The sequence below is a fragment of the Medicago truncatula genome, chromosome 3 (genome assembly GCF_003473485.1).
Source record: "Medicago truncatula cultivar Jemalong A17 chromosome 3, MtrunA17r5.0-ANR, whole genome shotgun sequence".
Taxonomy (NCBI): Eukaryota; Viridiplantae; Streptophyta; class Magnoliopsida; order Fabales; family Fabaceae; genus Medicago; species Medicago truncatula.
The window spans coordinates 30,275,473-30,292,482 of record NC_053044.1 but is presented as its reverse complement, the minus strand read 5'-3'; the positions used below and the strand labels follow the sequence as shown (position 1 = coordinate 30,292,482).

General features: G+C 29.5%; 2 protein-coding genes across 2 annotated transcripts; one reads left to right on the top strand and one right to left on the bottom strand.

The window, feature by feature from the left end:
* Positions 1–1,548: 1,548 nt before the first annotated feature.
* Positions 1,549–2,434, bottom strand: LOC11410789 (wound-induced protein 1). Its single transcript, XM_003599243.4, has one exon. The coding sequence runs from the start codon at positions 2,372–2,374 to the stop codon at positions 1,886–1,888; it is 489 nt and encodes a 162-aa protein (XP_003599291.1). The 5' UTR covers positions 2,375–2,434; the 3' UTR covers positions 1,549–1,885.
* Positions 2,435–14,020: 11,586 nt separating this feature from the next.
* On the top strand, positions 14,021–15,692 carry LOC11405677 (agamous-like MADS-box protein AGL80). The gene is made up of 2 exons (XM_003599241.3): positions 14,021–14,140; positions 14,997–15,692. The coding sequence occupies exons 1-2, from the start codon at positions 14,062–14,064 to the stop codon at positions 15,467–15,469; spliced, it is 552 nt and encodes a 183-aa protein (XP_003599289.1). The 5' UTR covers positions 14,021–14,061; the 3' UTR covers positions 15,470–15,692.
* The last annotated feature ends 1,318 nt before the right edge of the window (positions 15,693–17,010 follow it).

The following is a 17,010-nucleotide window of genomic DNA, read 5'->3' as shown; positions in this document are numbered from 1 at the left end:
CGCTGCTTATCAAAAGATTATATTTTGGTAGGTGTCAACGTAAAACCAAAACTCCTTTATTCCTTCTCATATGTGTGTTATTACATCCAAAACACTAAAAAGCTCAAATCTTAACAAACCAATCCGCTTCTTCTTCTTTTGAATTTTGTCAAATCGACATTCAAAGCATCGCATTTCTTTTCATTTTCAACAAATTCAATTATGTGTTTTTGAGTATTTTGAAGTTTAATGTTGTTTTGTTGTTTAGAAAGATTGTTGTTATCTAATGTCAACATAGTAAGATATTTTAAGTGTATGTAGTTAGATATTGTAAGGTTATTTATTTGTTGTATAATTTTTTTTGTTTAAATGTTGGATTTTAAATCAATAGGAAGTTCAACCAAATATATCATAAAACAAAAGAGAAAAACAAACAAGTAAGACTCAGTTTAGATGTTACTAGAAGTTAATTTCCGACCATTTTGGGACTACGAGCAACACAGGGGAGAGAAAACTTATGTTTTTTTTTTTTTATTTCTTCTTGAGTAAATTACATTTTCTCATTTCTAGAAATTCAAAGAGTTCACATTGGAATAATTACGGGTTTGGTCCCTAAATTAGTTGGTCATTGTATTAAATATCAAGTTTAAAAAAAATAAAAATTATGGTTAGTCGAGTGGTTAATGAGCATAAGATCAATTGGTTGGAAAGAATTCGAAATGAAACATCGACTAAAACAATATTTATCATTCATCTGAACTCCTAATTACAGATACTTGTCATTTGTGAATATGAGGTTTTTGTTTCAATTGAAACTATATACAATAATATAAAGACTAACTACAAAATTAAGTCTAACTTGAGTAATTGTTCCTTGACCTTACCCAAAGTACTATCCACAACCTCTTCCTTTACCATTCCCCAAGTGTCATATTTCAAGCTTGGTCGTGTGTTTTATTGAACAAAATTGACACAAGGAAATTGGAATAGACGTACACACAAGGACATCAAAATCCCTTAGGTGTATCTTCAATGGAGATACCTTAATCCAATATGAAGTCTAACTTATTTAGTACACCTATTGAAGGATGAGTGAGAAGAATAGTTATTGAGGAAGAGGTTTTTAGAAGCACACTTTTTCCTCTTATATATATAATAACAAATTATTTAATAAATAAACTGTTATTATTATTAATATGATGATAGGAAAGCTACTGAAATTTTTTTTTTGAAGGAACTGAAAAAAGTTATTAGTGACTCGTTTAGTATATAAAAAAAATGTTGAATTGGAGGGCATTCATAACCAAAACAAAGATAACTTGAAACTAATTTGATTAAGTTGGTCAAAAGAAAACAAATATTACTATCTCAATTTAAATTTTTACGCACTCAAACATATACCAAATTTCTGGTGTAACAATGAGATATGATGATATTTACTGATTCAATTGTAAAAAATACTTTTATGCATGACTAAAATATTTTACTTATGCACATGAAACAAATGTTCAAACATTTTTTTTTTTTGAAGGAAACAAATGTTCAAACATAAAATCTAACGATCTAACATTGTATAATTAATTATATATTGTATTATAAAATTAACTTTTCTTCATACGGTTACATGTTGCTTCCTCCCACCACTCCAATCACAAACTAAAATATTCATCATTAAAATTCAAGGTTATTATTATATCAGGAGATGAGAAATACCAGGAACACACTTTTTAATATACATTTTTCAACACACTCTCTTTGATTAATTAAATTCACATGAGACCCATATAATTTGATAGGACCCATGTGAATTTTAACTAATCAAGGAGAATGTGTTGAAAAGTATATGTTAAAATATGTGTTGCTAACATTCTTCGCTAGGAGATAGCATATCATATCATGGCATGATTCATATGGAAAGCACAAGATCAGGCAAGGATCCTTGAACCCTAGCCCAAGGAGTACTCCTCCAAAGCCTACCCTCATTTCCATCCTCAGAAACCACAGTGAGCAAAGTGTTGAAATACTCACGTAGCTGAGTAATAATCCCATCCTTGACCCTCCACACATGTACCCAATACTCCCCCACATCTTCCCATCCTTCAACAATCAAACGGTCACCCATAACACTCCTCATTCTCCTTGGCCTAAACTTGAAACTCTTTTGTGTCGACTCACCGGTCAACATTTTCATCATATGTTGGCAATGTGGAGGTCCATGATACCTCCATTCCAATTCTTTTCCTACCACTTTTGCTATCTTCTCCGTCTCACCACCACGTAGTAGTGCCTTGTACACCATTTTCACCACCCTCCGGTTGCGATTTTCAAGTTCTGATTCCGTCCAAGACGCGTTGGAGACATTCTCCTCCATAATTTCATTTGGAGTGATCTTCATTATGATTTTGATCACAATTTATTAGGTTAGTTCCTTTGTTATTGAATCATGGTCTCTTATGATACATTTATATAGACGATTGAATTTTGTATGTGTTGCACTATGCTTTATAAATAAATATTATAAGTCCTTGTTTAACAGTTGATTTTGATAGCAATAAGTTAGAAATGAAATTGACATGTGACCCAAACCAACTTGTAGGTTGTAGCACGTTTTCAGGGTCGTGTATGAGCATTTCAGGGAAATATAAGTTGGAGAAAATATAAAATACATATGATGAATATTTTAATAATTGTTTAAAAATATCCAACTTAAATTTAAAGAAATTAAAGCGTTGATTAATGAAATGAAAATTGTAGAATTTTTGTTTTTATTGAATAACTAATTGAGAAAAAAAATTGATTAGTCCATATGAATCTGTGTAAGTGTCATAATCATTTGCTAATGAAGTGTCATAATCATATATATCAGATGATTTGATGAAATTAAAAATATAACGTTGCTTGGTAAAATCCAAGAATCAAAATTCAAAATTTATACTTAGTAAACTAAATATTCAATTCTAATGTATAATTAATAATAAACGTAAAATTATGTGTATAAGGCTATAAGCTAATTCAAGGTTGGTTCAATCGGTAAAGAGTTTGATTCATGTCCTCACGTGCGCAGTTCAATTAGTAAGAGAAATGCATAATTTATGCAAGGACCGATGTTTGAATTTCAAATAATTCACTTATTCATTTTAAGAGGTGAATACTAGTCACTGCATTACTTGACAAAAGAAAAAGATTTTGGCTCATATCCCACAAAGATGTAAATTCAACTCTCGTTCTTTGAGTCTTGAGGTATAATGTGACCCTATTGAGCCTCAAAACCCAACTCTTATAAACCGCTTCACATCAAAAGTAAGACATATATTATTGTATACTCTTTCGGGTCTCAAATATAAGTAAAAATTGGTTAAAAAATTAATCCAATTTTTTTTTTACTAAATACATCAACTTTTTTTTTTCTTATCAATTTTTACTTATATTTGATATCAAATGGAGTATATATTTTTCAGTTCACTTGTGCAAACTAAAAAAATTATATTCTTATTATTTCAAATTGGTAAAGTGCACCAGAAACAAACACAAATTCACCATCAATAAAATTGAAAATGATGAATCTACAAACAAACTCATACCGTTTAATTTAATAGCATAATTAAACAGCAAAGACACAAATAATGTGACAAATCAAAGTGACTGAAATATTTATGTCTCCGGATCTGCTACGTCAACAATCAAATCATTGATTAAATTTGTAACTGATTGTAGTTGATTTGACAATCTAAATTAAACAAACACGACAATTAGATGGGAAATCAAACAATGCAAAACCAAGATGACAAACAAAACAACACTGCGCTAAAATGACGAAATTACAAAGGAAAAAACACAAAAGAAAAACTTAATCTATATAGAAACCACTTAATCAAATTAGAAGAGGAAAAAATAGAAGATTCATATGGGTAATTCTTAGCTAAAAATGACCAAAACCACCCCTTACTGGTGAGTGAAGAAGAAGGAAGAGAGAAATAACTCTTTAAAGAAATTTGAGGTCGACTAAAATTTTTATAAAGGGAGAGAGAACTAAGAAATGGTTTGTTTAATAATCAATTTTTTTTGGTGAAGTTTTAGTTTAATAATCAATTTTTTTTGGTGAAGTTTTAGTTTAATAATCAAATTTTAAACATAGATAAAATTACTCTCATTGTCTCTTAAGTTGATTTTAAGTAACATTTTTGTCATTTATTATTTAAGTAATTTTTGTCATTTAAATCAATTTTCATATGCATTTTCATGATTCAAATTTATTGTCCTTCATTCATGTTTTCATATAAATTTTAAAATTTGATGTTTAAATTCATATACAAACGGAACAAAAAGACTAAAATAACATGAAAAAAAAAGACAAATTTGTTATCTAAAACTAAACTAACGGACAATAAGTATAGATTTCCCTTAAATATAATATCAATTGGTCTTAATTATAATATATTCATTCTTAATTTAGCCCACTTATTCATTTACCTGCTCTCTTTATTAATAAGGTAAGTAAAGTTCATACGGTAAAGTCTCTATGCGCTTAATTCAATTGGTAGGATGTTACATAATATATACATAGTTGGGAGTTTAAAATCAAACACTCCACGTTTAAAATGTGTGAACTCCACCCACAAAGTTACTTGACAACAAAAAAAGTTCACATAATAAAAGACCGTAAAACACCGTTCAAATCTGCAATTTCTCTTTTTTTGTGGTGGTCGAGATTCGAATCCCAGACCTTACATATATTATACATTGTCCTAATCAACTGAGTTATACTTACGAGGACCTGCAATTTCTCTTTAAGTAAAGAAAACAAAGTCCAAAATAATTTTTTATTGAATAAATAATTGAGAAAAATATTGATTAGTCAATATCAATCTGTACAAGTGTCATATGCATTTGCTAAAAGAGGGTCATAATCATATTTATTAGATGATTTGAGGAAATTAAAAATTTGAAAGAATAACGTTACTTGGTAAAATCCAAGAATCAAGATTCAAATCTCATACATGTAAAAAATATTCAAATTTGATAGATAATTAAAGATAAATATCGCTATTGAAAATATGTGTATTATAGTTTAAGACAAAAAAATGAAAAAAAATTAGAGTCCATGAAATTTATTTTTTTTGAAAGAAGGAGTCCATGATTTTTGAATAGCGGGGATAACATATACATTTGTAGCATTATATATATATTTTTTGACAAAATTTGTAGCATTATATATATAGTTAAAAATAACTTAATTAAACTACCACATGTAGCAATGTTCCTTGCATCTATCAACTGAACTATATTTAGCGAACAATCTTAATTATATTTTATTAACCCACTTTTATTTTTAACAAATTAACCCAATCATTTGTCACTCACTCTCTTTGTTAATAAGGTAAAAAGTGTGTTACTTTTTACACCCTACTGTCTTCTCACGCGCCCTACAAAAATTTCAAAAATACCTCTGGTCCAGATTTTTTTCCAAACCAGATTGTTAGTGCTTTCCGAATTTTAAAATTCGGAAAAAATCGATATGAAATTTTTGTGTCTTTCTTTGATGTCAAGGGTCTCTGTTGACTGTTATATAACCCCCGCATAAGCTGCTATGCAATTGCAGGGGTCGTATGAACGGTCAACAATGACCATGACACTACAAGCACTCCTACAAAACTTACAAAATTTGAAGAAAATGAAAGAAAATAGATGAAGTGAAGAATGAAGGAATTTGTTGATTTCAATTTTCAATGGATGGATTCGAATTATATAATCCGAAATGTGTAAATCACCCCGTCGGTGCATCTGTTCTTATAGTGTCCCGCTGTTTTTTCAATTTGGTATCCGGTAGCTAGGTGGTTGGGTTGGGAGGTTGTTTTCCCCCTTGGTCTTGCTCAGCAGTTCTAGGCCTTCACGGGTCTTGGAAGGGGGAAGAGAGTTAGGATAGGTTTGCTTCTGGTTTGGCATGCTGTCATTTAGACCGTTCTGACTTCTAGAAATAACCTTATTTTCTCTGGTGGCACCCTTCGTGAGGAGCCTGTGGTGGATAGAGTAAAACTCTTAGCTTGGAAGTGGTTCTTGGCTAAGTGCCCTGCAAGTTCCTGCACCTATCATGAGTGGGAGGTTCAGCCCGTTCTACGTTGGAATAGGTAGGGGTTTCGTGGTGCTTTGCCTCAGTTTTCTTGGGGGGTGGGGCGGTGGCTTCTGCATTTTCCCTCCTGGTTTGCTCCTGGGGTTGTTCTTTTTGTTTTGTGTCCCGCTATTTTTGTGGGGTGTTGGTGGTTTCCTTTTGTTTTGGTGTATCTCGCTCTTTTTCTTGTTTTTCTTGTGGTTTTGGTGTGGTCCATTGGGGTTTGTCCAAGGGACTTCCCTTTTGGTGGCTTTCGTGAGCTTCTTTTGACGGCTCTTTTGGTGTATTTGTACAGTTGCTTTTCCTTTTATTTATATTTATATATATATATATATATATATATATATATATATATATTTTGCCATTAAAAAAAAACCAACAAATAGGGTGAAAAATGATGTTTTCAAATTACATAATCCGGAATGTGTTAAAACAATCCGGATTTTATAATCCGAACTGCATCAGCACAGAGGCAGAAGCCATCTGTTTTGGCTGAGCCTTTGTTTTAGAGCAACAACACTCAATTGTTTATGATTTCGACCAGTTTTTCAAACAAAAAAATCAATTTATAATATTAATCAAACAACAACACAACATAATTATCCAAATGTTACATAACATAATTATCCAAAATATTCAAACAATAACATTGAATAAAATACAATCAACCCCTTATAACTACACCCGTACCGACCCTCGCCATCATTGCTTTCTTCTTCCCCTCCCTCCTCTTTCCTCCCCCCTCTTAGATTAGAAATAGTTTTAGATTCTTATGTTAGCTTAAAAAACTTCAACATTATTGTAATGTATTATTCATATATCAATAAAATGAGTTGTTTTTATCTTTTTGTCTTTTTATTTCTGTTTTATATTTTTATTTGCAATTATTTTACGAATTTGAAAGTTTAAAATAAATGAATTATGGAAAAAGAGCTTTCCGGTTTTAAAATCCGGAAAGCACTGACAATCTAGTTTGGAAAATAAAATTCGGACCAAGGGTATTTTTGAAGAAAAAATAGAGTGCGCGAGAATAACATAGGATGGGAAAAATAATACTCTAAGATAAATGTATATTTAACAAAATGTTAATAGGTCCAATAACTAAGTACACTTGACATGGTTAGAGGGTGCAGAACGCAGGTTCAAATATGCAAGTTTCCATTTTAGTTTTGGCACTTTTAATGTGTGGTTTTGTCGTCAGGCTTCTCAGAAGAATAATTGTTATTATAGTCATCATATATTTTAATACGAAGGATTAATTGAAACTTATTTTTTTTTTCAAAAAAAAGGGACAAAGGAGTATTAATCATAGGCCTCATGTTCTAACCAAATTAATTAATATAGCAATATTGCCTCTTAATTGTGATATTTACCATGCATGTTACTATTAGCTTGTGTAAAAATATGTTATGCTAATTAACTCGGGTGTTCAAAGTTATGATATATATTATTGGAGCTCAGTTAGTAGGGATATTATGTATTATATGTATGGATCGGAGTTCGAACTCTGGACATCCCACATATCCGCATTTAAAATATGCGAGCTCTAACCACTAAATTACTTGAAAAAAAATATCATTATGGTGGAAAAAAAATACTCCACTAGACTTTCATTCTAATTTAGTTTTGTTTAGAATTGGGATTTGGGACACATGTATGACATAACGAAATATATCTTGTTAAATTAAATTTATGCTAATGCAGGCGTGTAATGAGCTCAGGAATATACCAAAGACAAGCACGATGTGATACTAGCCCCTAAAAGGACAAAAACTCTTGGACCAATAAATCTCCATTATTTTATTAGTAGTTAAGTGTATATTTGTATAAGCCTATTAATTAGGTGTATAATAATTAGTTTAGCCAATTAAACATTATCTTTATTAATATTAGTTTACATTCTATTTCGAACCGGATCAATTCTAAGTCACTAGCTCATAGCTCATAGGTGGATCATCATATGGACTCTCTCTAGAGACATTTTAAAAGATCAGATTATGACCATCTGAACAAGTCAGGACTATCTGATGTAGAGACAACCATGAATCGTCTACCATGATCCACGGAGACAATTGTCTAAGGTACTATTTAATTAATATTAGTTTAGCCAATTAAACATTATGTTTATTAATATTAGTTTACATTCTATTTCATACCGGATCAATCCTAAGTCACTAGCTCATAGCTCATAGGTGGACCATCAATATGGACTCCCTAGAGACATTTTAAAAGATCAGATTATGACCATATGATCAAGTCAGGACTGTCTGATGTAGAGACAACCATGAATCGTCTACCGTGGTCCACGGAGACAATTGTCTAAGGTACTATCTTGGGTGTTAACACCTTATACATCATATTATTAAGTCCAACTTATGGTTGTGGCTCAATCTCAATTACACATCTCTTAGACTATATAAGCCTTACTTCATCATCTTTTAAGGTATGCTTCATTCTAAACCTAGTCACGACCTCAAATATATATTAACTTGAGCGTCAGAGCATTTTCAAGTACAACCCCACCTCCAAGGCGAAAGATGTGGATATGTTTAACCATCACCACCATTTGAAGACCCATAAGCCTCGCCCCCATTAGCACTTTTGTAAATCCAAGTTTCAGGACCGGAATGCATTCAATTACTACATGAAAAATCAATGAGTACAATTGGAAATGTGAATGCAAATGCAGTTCTTCCATTTAACATCAAAGAGAAATCATATCGTCCTTTCAAAAAATATAAACATTTTTTTCAATAGAAAAGTAGATAATTTGTTGGAGGTAGTGGATAGGGTCAAACATTTATCAATGATATTGGTTCATTTGTAAAGAGGGTCAAACGTCAATGCATTTGAGTTTGAAGGTTTTAATTTTGAACTGTCAAAACAAGGCTAACGTGAAGGTGGTGGGAGGCTTCATGTGTGCTGATATTTTTTCTCAAGCCTTGTCAGATGTTTGTGATATTCCATCTAGTCAGCTCCCTAAACCTATCCTAAAAGGGGATAAATTCTCTGCAGCAATCCCAGAAGAATAATATGAAATAGGGATGGAAGCATGCAAAAATAATCTACACGCTAGAATCATTTGGCCTAAGGGATCATCTCCTCTATCTGTTGTTGGCTTGAATGAGAAACTAATTCAAGTTTGGAAGAATCTAGGCCCTTGGGAAAGAGCTTTTACCAATAACTAATTCCTCTGTACTTCCATAAAAATACTTTTACCAAACACTTTAATTTCAATCAACTAATTTTTCAACTATAAGCTTTCAACTACCAGTCATCACCTATAAGCTAACTTTTCAGCTATCATCTACCTTTTCAGCTATCGGCTAGCTTATAGCTTAATTTTACCAAACACACCCTTAGAAAACCTTCAAAATCAATCCAACCTTCCCTGGTGCACGATAGGAGACTTCAATACTATTATTGGCTCTCATGAGCACAGAGGAAATTCCCCTCCTGCTAGAATTCCCACGAAGGATTTCTTTGAATGGTCAGACTCCAATGCTTTTTTTCATTTACGTACAAAAGGTGCTCAATACACTTGGACTAATAGTAGAAGAGGTGCAAGACAAACTGATAGTAGACTTGATAGGGTCATTTGTAACCAGTTATGGCTTCATATGTCAACTTCACTTAATGTTTCAACCTTAGTTAGGCATAAATCTGATTACTTTCCTTTGTTACTAGACTTTGAAACATCTCAAAATAGCTTCATATCCCAATTTAAATTCCTTCATATGTGGACTTTACATGAAGATTGTCAGCAACTGATTCAGAATTTTTGGAACTCTAATGTAGAAGGTCGCCCTATGTTTGTTCTAAATCAGAAATTAAAAACTCTTAAGCTAAGAAATGTTGAACATATCTTGGTTAACATTCACAATGAGATCGATGGAAATGGAAGCAATGAGGCTTCCATTTAGTTTGCTACACTTTTTATTAGGCAAAAATCTATAGAAATGGAAGCAATAATGTAGAAGGTTGTTGTATGTTTTTAATGACAGCAACAACAATCTTTATTATAAAAAAATTTATTTAAAGGTATAATTGAGATAATGAAAAAGTTAGTATAACTATACTCATCTAGTTTGTTACACTTTTTAAATGATAAAGGGAAAAAAAAACCAGGCATATATATATATATCGTGTTTTTTTTTTTAATATTTAAATTTAGGAGAAAACTTAGGTACAATTTCTTAGATACTTTTCATATGGTTCTTAACTAAATTTAGTATGATTTCCTCAAATCCATAATTTTCTCAAAGTTTATTGTATCATAAAAAGATGTATTTTTAGTTAAAAACCATACGAAAATTAAAGCACCTAAAGAATTGTACTAAGTTTTATCCTTAAAGTTATTCTTATCTATTTGTAGTAAAAATTGGCAGCATTTTTGGAAAAAGAAAAAGTCAACCAAAACAGCTGAATGAGGTTTTTTTTTAGGAAATAGTTGAAAGATATTATTTTCTTTATATATAATATAAATTATCATTATTATATTATATATTAATACACTCTTATCATTTTTATGACAGACAAATAAGGACACAACTTTTTTTTTTTTAGAAAGAAGCACACAATACTTTTACTGGGTTTGGATATAGATTTTCTCTGAAATTTAAAGTCGCGGTCTTGGTAGGTGGGGTGGGAGGATATCTTCCATGCAGATGTCCATGAACCTGCCTCATTGTTAATTTTTTTATGATTAATTAAGTAAATTATCCTTATAAATATTCAGAATTTTATTTTTAATCTCAATAAAATAAAATCACACTTTTTAATCTCTATCAAAATTTTCATCAATATTTGTAGTTACTATAAAATTTTTCATCAGCATTTTTAGTCCCCAAAATGCTTAAGGAAAATGTCACAGGGACTAAAAGGTGTGATTTTATTTTGCAGGGACTAAAAACAAAACTGTGAATATTACAGCGACTAAAAACTTAATTAATCCTTTTTTTATATGCATATATTCATTTCATTTTATTTAATATTTAGAGATATATTATGAATTTTAATATGGACAAAACTTAGGTACAATTCTTTAGGTGTTTTTCGTATGGTTTTTAACTAAAAATATATCTTTTTACGATACAATAAACTTTGAGAAAATTATGGATTTGAGAAAATCATACTAAATTTAATTAAGAACTATACGAAAAGCACCTAAGAAATTGTACCTAAGTTTTCTCCTTTTAATATCATCTCAATAGATTTTTTTTTTGTTTTGGAAATCTCATTAGGATATTTAATTTCAATATTATTTTATTATATTTCGAAAAAAAATTATTATTGTTTAATCATTATTATTTTACCATCTATACTATATATAAATAAAACAGGCTTAAAATGTACCACAATAGGTTTAAAATACATGAGTTTGGGCTGACTTTTTCATTACCTATTTTACCATTCCTTTAAACTATTTAATTTACTATGTTATCTTTAATTACATCAGGGGTCCTTTAAGTTTGAGCTTTGTAACATATAAGTCCTTTAAGTTATTTTGGTCACACATAAGTCATTTAAGTTTGTAAATGTTTTTGTAATGTTTGGTTAATAGAAGGTCTAAATTGAAAACGATTACAAACTTAAAAGATTTTTGTGTAACCAAAATAACTTAGAGGACCTATCTGTTACAAACCTCAAACTTAAAGGACCTCTAGTATAATTTAGCCTTAATAATACTATTATAAATTTTAATTAAAAAAAATTAAATCCCACTAAAAAAGGAAATATCCCACGACAATAGGAACACCACTATCAATATTATATATGAAAGGCATTGAGATTTTGGGTTGAATTCTTTATAATTTCAATTATACCTTTAAAGAAATTTTTCTATATTAATGTTATATTGTTGATGGTGTTAAAAACATAAAAATTTATATTATATTTATTAAATTACTGTTATTGAAAATAATAAACATGATTTTTTGGGTTTGTTATAATTTGAAAGTCACAAATAGTTCTACTTATAATTTTTAATCAAAATCAAAATTTCATCCGTTTATAATTTACACATGTTAACGCAATAAAAAGAGTGAAAAGACGAACACTTTTTGCTAATATTTATTATAATAATTTTGTCTTTCAAATTTTATTATTTATTATTATTATTATTATTATTATTATTATTATCATCACCATCATCATCATCATTATTATATTATATTAATACACTCTTGTCATTTTTGTGACAGACAAATATGTTAAAATTGATATAGTTGGTTCATAATATAGACCAAATACATAATATTTTAGTAACTAATTAATTTGTCTTGTATAAAAAGATCTGAAAAAGCAGTACACATGCACAAATAAATAAAATACATACAGGGGCGGGTGCATGTCGAGGAGACCTAATTCTTTAAAGGATGGGGACCCAAATTCCAACCCTAAAAGAAAATGACCGGTGCTAGTCACACAAAAAAAAAACAAGTTACACCTAAATTTATTTAAAATTTTACTATAATATCAAAATTGTGTAAATTTTTAAAAATCCATCTTTTATGATCATTCTGAACCCTTATCCCCTTTCATCCACAAATCACCATAGATGTGCAACCAATATCTGAATCAACATCTTTGTTATTGATCTGTACTATATTCATAAAGGTTAGTGAATTTCATTTTCGATGAGTTTCTATTTGTTTATTGTTTATTTTGGTATGAGATATGCCTGTCAATTTGATTTTAAGTGAGAAGTTAGTGTAAATTAAGTTTACGTGTATGTATATAAAAGAGGTTAGTGTAGTTTACGTATGTAGGTTAATGTAAATTCAAGTTTACGTATGTTCAATTTAGGTTAGTGTAAATTCAGTTTACTTACATTCAATCTAGGTTAATTTAAATTAAGTTTACTTATGTTCAATTTAGGTTAATGTAAATTTAGTTTACGTATGTATATAAGATGTTAGTGTAAATTAAGTTTACTTACGTTCAATCTAGGTTAATGTAAATTCAGTTTACTTACGTTCAATCTAGGTTAATGTAAATTAAGTTTGTAAATTCAGTTTACTTACGTTCAATTTAGGTTAATGTAAATTAAGTTTACTTATGTTCTATTTACGTTAATGTAAATTTAATTGATTTGAAATTTTTATTTTAGTTAAAAGATATATTAGTCATTCTAAGGTATAATTTGTTTTTTTTTTTGTGTGACTAACACCGGTCAAAGAAAATGGGTTTTTGTTGAAAGTCAGGAGTTGGGGAAGGAGGTAAAGCTCACCCTATCCCATTGTCACGTTTAAAGAAAACTCTAACAAATGTCATAGATATGTTTAAAAACAATTATTTATAGTAATAAACTTGTATAGGAAGATGTTTTAATTTTCCATAATTGTCTCTACAATTAATGATATTCTAAGATAAAGAGAAAAAATTAAGTTTCCATATTGTAAAATAAATAAGTATTTTATAAATAAATAATTAATGCATACGAAAGTTTGTAAAATATTTTATATTAAGGGACAAAGATATAAAATCATTTAGGTTGGTTTGGTGGTGTTGACTTAGGAGTTTCAATTGCGCTTCGCTCAAGGTGTAAGATTTGATTATCTCCGGAGTCAATTTCAGTGAGTTAGTTTGACATATTTTAAAAGTAGGGACATTGAAATATGAAAAAGAAATGTCTTATAATTAGGACCTAGAAAGTATATATTATTTAGTGACCATACAATTAATTAACTTCTTTTAATAAATTATATTAAAAGAAAATTAGGCTTTGTAATGTAAATTAAAAATAATGAATATTATATTTATTAAAATTAATGTATGAAATATCATAATCAATACTATTCATAATTTTTTTTTTAATATTTTTGGTAAAACATTGTTGATAATTTTTTTTTAATATTAATGTTTTTAGTGACGGAAATTTTGCCTATTTAAGCATAATAACCGGAGTAATAAGAAAATCACAAACATCATTCCAAAATTTATTTCTTTCTCGTTTTTTTTGAGTCATCGCTACTATGGGCAGAAGAAAGGTGGAAATCGCATACATAACCAATAACTCAAATCGGAGGTTAACATTCAGAAGAAGAAAAAATGGTTAGCGATTAACTTTTCTCTAGTTTCAATTAAAAACTTGTTTTATTACTTTATAACATACATGTTTATTTTATTTTTTCTGACCCCACTATGATTATAATCTTTGATAATCGGTTTCTGTCCAGAGGCATCTTTATGAATTAGGCGCTTGAGGCCCGCTATATGAGATTAATTTTGGGTCAACAACAGCAGAACCATTTACTTTTTTTATATATGATTGAACTCTCAACATGTTCATAAGTAATTACATATTGATTACCATTAGAAATAAAATATAAAGTATTTGAAAAATTAGGGTAATAGTTTGATTTTTATATTTAATCAAAGCATCTAACTAATCAAGCTTATGCAACTTTTTTTTTATTACAAAATTAGGGTAAGTTCTGGCTGCCACCAACAACTTGGGCGATTTTTCACAAGATGAAAAAAATTGAGAATGACCGATACTTTCATTTTTTTTTAAATTGTTAATGGAAATCGTTACTACTATTAATGACTTTCCTTTTTTATTTTCATTTTTTTAATAAGCTGATGCATGTTCATGTGAGTGTTACCAATCTTTCAAACTCCGAACCTTACATATATTATGCATTGTCCTTACCAATTTAATTAAGTTCACGAGGACAAATAAATAAGTAGTCAACTTTATCATTACTTACCTTAAAAAAATTAAAATATTAGTTTTTATCCATGATGTTTTTCATTATTTATGTTATAACAAAATTAGGGGTAATTTATTGGTGGCTACCATAACTTATCCTAATTGTTTTATATAAAAAAGCTGCATTTGTTTGATAATTTACTACTTTTATTTTCTCTCAATTATAAATCATTTATATATATATTTTTTCAATAGGTATAATGAAGATGATCAAGGAATTGAGCATCCTTTGTGGTATAGAGGCTTGTGCAATCATTTCTGATGAAAACCATCATGAAGCTGAGGTTTGGCCTTCTCCAACTGAAGTAGTAAATGTGTTGTCAAGGTTCAAGAATTTGTCCGAACATGAACAAGGAAAAAGGATGCTGGATTTAGAGAGCTACTTGAAACAAAGAATTGAGAAAACCCAAGATCAGTATCACAAGCTAAAGATGGAAAACAAGAAGAAAGAAATGGCTGGATATATAGAGAAATATATGTGTACCAAAGAATTTAATTTTGGTGATGCTCACTTGACCAATCCTAATGATTTTACGGACTTTATTAACGAGCAATTGAAGGAAGTCAAGCAAAAGTTAGATTCAATGGATTTCCAAGCTCAAGAGGATTCAATTGATTTTGATGATATTGATTTCGATCCAAATGAATTTTATCTAGCTACTCCATAATTCTCCAGAAAACTTAGGCTATGTTTGGTTATGTTTGTAGGTCAAGTCTTTCATGATTTGAGTTGTTTGGTTGTTAATGTCTTAATTATCAATTATGCGTGATTAAGGTAGTCAGTCAGTCCCAAAACCTATTTGGGTTGGTTTTGTGGTATTGGCTGGAGACTTGAGAGTGTGGTCATTTTCGATGTCTCAGGTTCGATTCCCTCCAGTGTCAATTTGGGTAGGTTAATTTAACTTATTCAAAAAAAAAAAGGTAGTCAGTCCCGATTCGTGTTGTTTCATGTGTTTGTTTCAAACATGTAGTCTTTGTTTTAATGTCATGTTTTGTTTTACCTTGTTGATGTTGATCAACATAATTAATAAAGACTTTTTTTTGAAGGAGTAATTAATAAAGACTTTGTTTATGTGATTTATATTTTTTTTTAAAAGAAAATATTATTACTTCCTTTGTTCCTTATTCCTTGTCAGTTTTGTAGAAAAATTTGTTCCTATTTACTTCTCATTTTCAAAGTTCAATGCAATACATATTATTATTATTAGATCAAAAATCCCATTATTTATTTATTGCGGAGAGATAGACAAATGAAATAATAAAATAAATGATTAAGGGTATAATAATAAAAAGATAAATAATGGTATCAAAATTATAAAAAAAAAAAAAAAAAAATTGATTGCGATGTTTGTATAAAAAGTTAAAAAAAAAAATTGTAAAAAGGAATAGAGGGAGTAAAAGTTAGGGAGTGCAGATGATATTTCAAACCATCAAAATCAAACTATTATAAGTTACGAAGAACAAGAATCTCAAGAGGGTTCGATTGAAGATCTCATTAGTAAGGCAACCAAATCACATATTCCATGCAAAATAATGATCTAGATAACACTTTTCTAGGCTTTAGATAGCACTATGTAATATCGCGTTGCTAAAGATCTAAAAAGTGTTTTAAAATATGTAAAATTTCTATCTAAGAGGGGAATAATATAACGCTTTAATTTCTCCTTCAAGATCTATCAAAGGGTGTCTTTAGAGAAGAATCAGAGTTGATCAAGTGCTTTAGGTGTGTACCAACACTAACTTCTTTTTTAAGGAACCAATACTAACTTCTAATTGTACTAAGGTGTGGAGACAAAATATTATGCCACCATTTCTAGGTGGGCAGACAACATGAGACTCACATGAAAGTGATTAGTTACGATAAAAAAAAATTGCATTGTAGCTTTTGATATTAAATAATTACCCCTAAACCGCATATTAAATTTCTAATTTTATACACATATGACATTAGGTAATTAGACCCTCGTAAACTTTGAGTTTCTAACCCTCAGTCCCTCACATATACATTTTGAAGGTGGAGAAAATACAAGAAAAGGGATTTTGAATTTTGTTTACAATTTTAAAACCTTTTAGAGAGACAACCGTGATTATTTTAATGTTTGTTTGATTAAGGATTTTAGCTAGGAAGCTTTCTAGACAAAAATAAGTAATTTATCAAATCATTTAACTCTATTTAAAAGAAGATAAGTAAGATAGAGTTAAACCATAA